Genomic DNA, 2,653 nt, shown 5'->3' on the forward strand with positions numbered 1-2,653 from the left:
TAAAAAATAATTTGAAAAAAAAAATTGGAAAAAAATGTTGTTAATTAAAAAACAAATACAAAAAATTTAAAAACATTTAAATATTTCACTCACGCTGCTTCTCATCCGCCGAATTCTTACGCTTATTATCCTGCGTATACATTTCATACAAACTATCCTTATCGATAAACTCAATCGAACTGAATTTACTCGCGTTATCCGCTTGCGCCTGCGCCAACTCATTCAGTACATAATAGTCCCGATAGACTTGCAGCACAAATTTCGTATTCAAATCCTTCCAATGATTCACATCGTGTATATTGTAGCAATTGATGAGCGTGAAGGGCTCCTCATCGGGATCGCCGAGATCATGTGGCACACAGTTCTTAATGTGACGCGGCAAAACTTTGCCATCATAAAGCATTTTACGCGTATCGGGCAAGTCCACATCAATGGCATCTCGTATATCATACTGTAGACTAACCTGAGGAGAGTAATCTGGGCTTTGTAACGGAAAAAGAAAGCAAAAATGTAACTTAAAACACACCTGTAAATTGGGCCAGAGGTGCGAGAGCGCTGATGAGGCATAAAAATGTACGTCATAGGTGTTGTACATGCGATATTCGTGACCCTCCAAGTAACCAAAGCGACCGTAAGCTAATCTGTAAGCGTTGAAAGTAAATAAATATAAATAAATATTTCTCTTATCTGAAACTACTAACACAAATTATAAAATATTATTATTTATAAATTCCAAAAATTTCTTCTAGTCACCTGGGATCATCATAGTTCAACTCCTTGCCGAACGACGAGTTACAAGTCAACCAAATTGTGCCGCCATCCGAAATGAAGTAAAGTTGATTGAAGATCGCGCTTTTATACCAATCGGGTAGGCCACTAAATTGCATTGTTAAGTTATTGTTATTTTGAGAATAATTATAAATTTTTGTAATTTTTAGCAACTCACTCATCGTTGAGTATGGGACGCTGCCAGGCATCAATCAATTTCTCCCAGCTGCCATAGTGCTTCAATGCATATTCGCATATCTTAGGACCAGCCTCACCGGACGCATCGAAGTATTTGGTGTAGTAGCGTGTATACGAATTGAGTTTCTTGGGAAAATGTATGTGTGGCATATCCCAGGCCAATACGAATTCTAAATCGTGACTAGAATTTGGTTTGACAGCAACCTGTGCGCATAGAGCGACACCGAGATCCTTAGCTGAAGTGGTGGGAGGGCATGAGTACACAATTTTTATTTGAATTTGAAATTTTTAAAAAGTAAATAAATATTTAAAGGAGTCACTTTTATTATATGTTTTAACAATGAGTGTGCAATTAAAATGGTATGCGCCTAAAAATATATTAAACAGCTTTTGGGAATGCTGTTTTAACGCTTGTAGTTTAGTAAGTAATATGAAATTTTTTCAAAATGAAACGAATGTGGTTTATTTTTAGATTTATGTTCAGTGTTATAGGGTTGCCATGAATTTTTTTTATTAAATCTTAATTTTGGCTAGTGCTAACTATAAAAATTTATTAAAATTTTTAAAATATAGTCTTTTTTCATTTGTTAAACTTTCTAAAATACATATATCATTTTTCATAATATCTTCAAGCATACTTTTAGGCTCAACATTATAAGCTGTCTCTTAACTAAATTATACAATCTTTTGAAAAATATATACAAAAATCTCTACGAAGCATTTATTTCTCTCTAACTCCTCACATCCTTAGTATTAGCCTAGTCTCTGAGGCTTATTAGCCACTTATAGCCCAGTTTTGTTTCTTAACGATTTCTTAAAAATTACTTTTCGAACTTCATATACTCACTATACTCACTTTTCAATACCTCATCGCAATGCTTTTCACTTAGCTGTCCATTTTCCTTCAGCTCGGACCATAGTTGCTTTCCCGTGCCGTACGGATCGAACTGCGTGCAGCGTGTAATACTGATTTCGGGCAAAACACGACAACCCAAATTGTAGGCACATGGCATGCCAGCGATCTTCTGACGTATACCGACACCCTTCACATTGCCCTCTGTGATGAGTATCGCCTCAGCGCCGCCCTCGGCGTCCTGCTTCTTTGTGCCAGTGCCATTCTTGAAGGTGAACGTTATGGAGACCTTACGCTCTTCTGCGCAAACATTCTCCACAGACCACACGAAGACGGCGCAAGGTAGGCATGAGTCCTTGTAGTCGTGCGGTATGACGGGCGAAATTTGACGACAAATCAGTCGCACGCCGTACGCAGTCAGATCATAGTCGGTCCAGGCGCGCGGATACAGTCCCGTATAGGAGCATTTCGAGTCGTCGATATTCGAGTGCCAGGCATTTAGTGGCTGCTTGGAGCGACTGCTGCAATTGACCATATTACGTTGAGAGTCACTGTAACTCCTGTCAATGGAACTGCACGAGTGCATCGAAATTGTTTTTGGGGTGGGAGCGGGTAGGACAGGGGATATTTCATTTGACGACGCGTCGTTCGGTTGGTGAATAATGGTTTTGTATGGTGCAGATGATGAGAGGTGGAGAGATGATTGATAAAATGAATCGATGAATTTGTGATGATGGCATGAAAATCACAATTTTAATGTTTTTAGATGATAAATAAACACAAATTTTGTGATAAAAAAAATTGAAGTATTTGATTAAAAATATTTAAAAGAAA

The 2,653-nt window shown here is 37.9% G+C and overlaps 1 protein-coding gene across 2 annotated transcripts in view; it reads right to left on the bottom strand.

Moving 5' to 3' along the window:
- LOC108967907 (non-lysosomal glucosylceramidase) overlaps window positions 1-2,653 on the bottom strand; it is a 36,844-nt gene that overhangs the window by 2,493 nt on the left and 31,698 nt on the right. Inside the window, exons 3-7 of one of the 2 annotated variants that reach the window (XM_018931583.1) lie at window positions 1,823-2,340; window positions 947-1,202; window positions 754-876; window positions 527-641; window positions 94-463 (exon numbers count right to left, since the gene is read on the bottom strand). In XM_018931583.1, the coding sequence (XP_018787128.1) occupies window positions 94-463; window positions 527-641; window positions 754-876; window positions 947-1,202; window positions 1,823-2,340 (1,382 nt within the window). Of the gene's footprint in view, window positions 1-93; window positions 464-526; window positions 642-753; window positions 877-946; window positions 1,203-1,822; window positions 2,392-2,653 lie in introns of both variants that reach the window. The other variant, XM_018931582.1, reaches the window with a different exon arrangement.

Source organism: Bactrocera latifrons, unplaced genomic scaffold (assembly GCF_001853355.1).
Source record: "Bactrocera latifrons isolate USDA-ARS-PBARC rearing strain unplaced genomic scaffold, ASM185335v1 scaffold_2, whole genome shotgun sequence".
In the NCBI taxonomy this organism is placed as follows: domain Eukaryota; kingdom Metazoa; phylum Arthropoda; class Insecta; order Diptera; family Tephritidae; genus Bactrocera; species Bactrocera latifrons.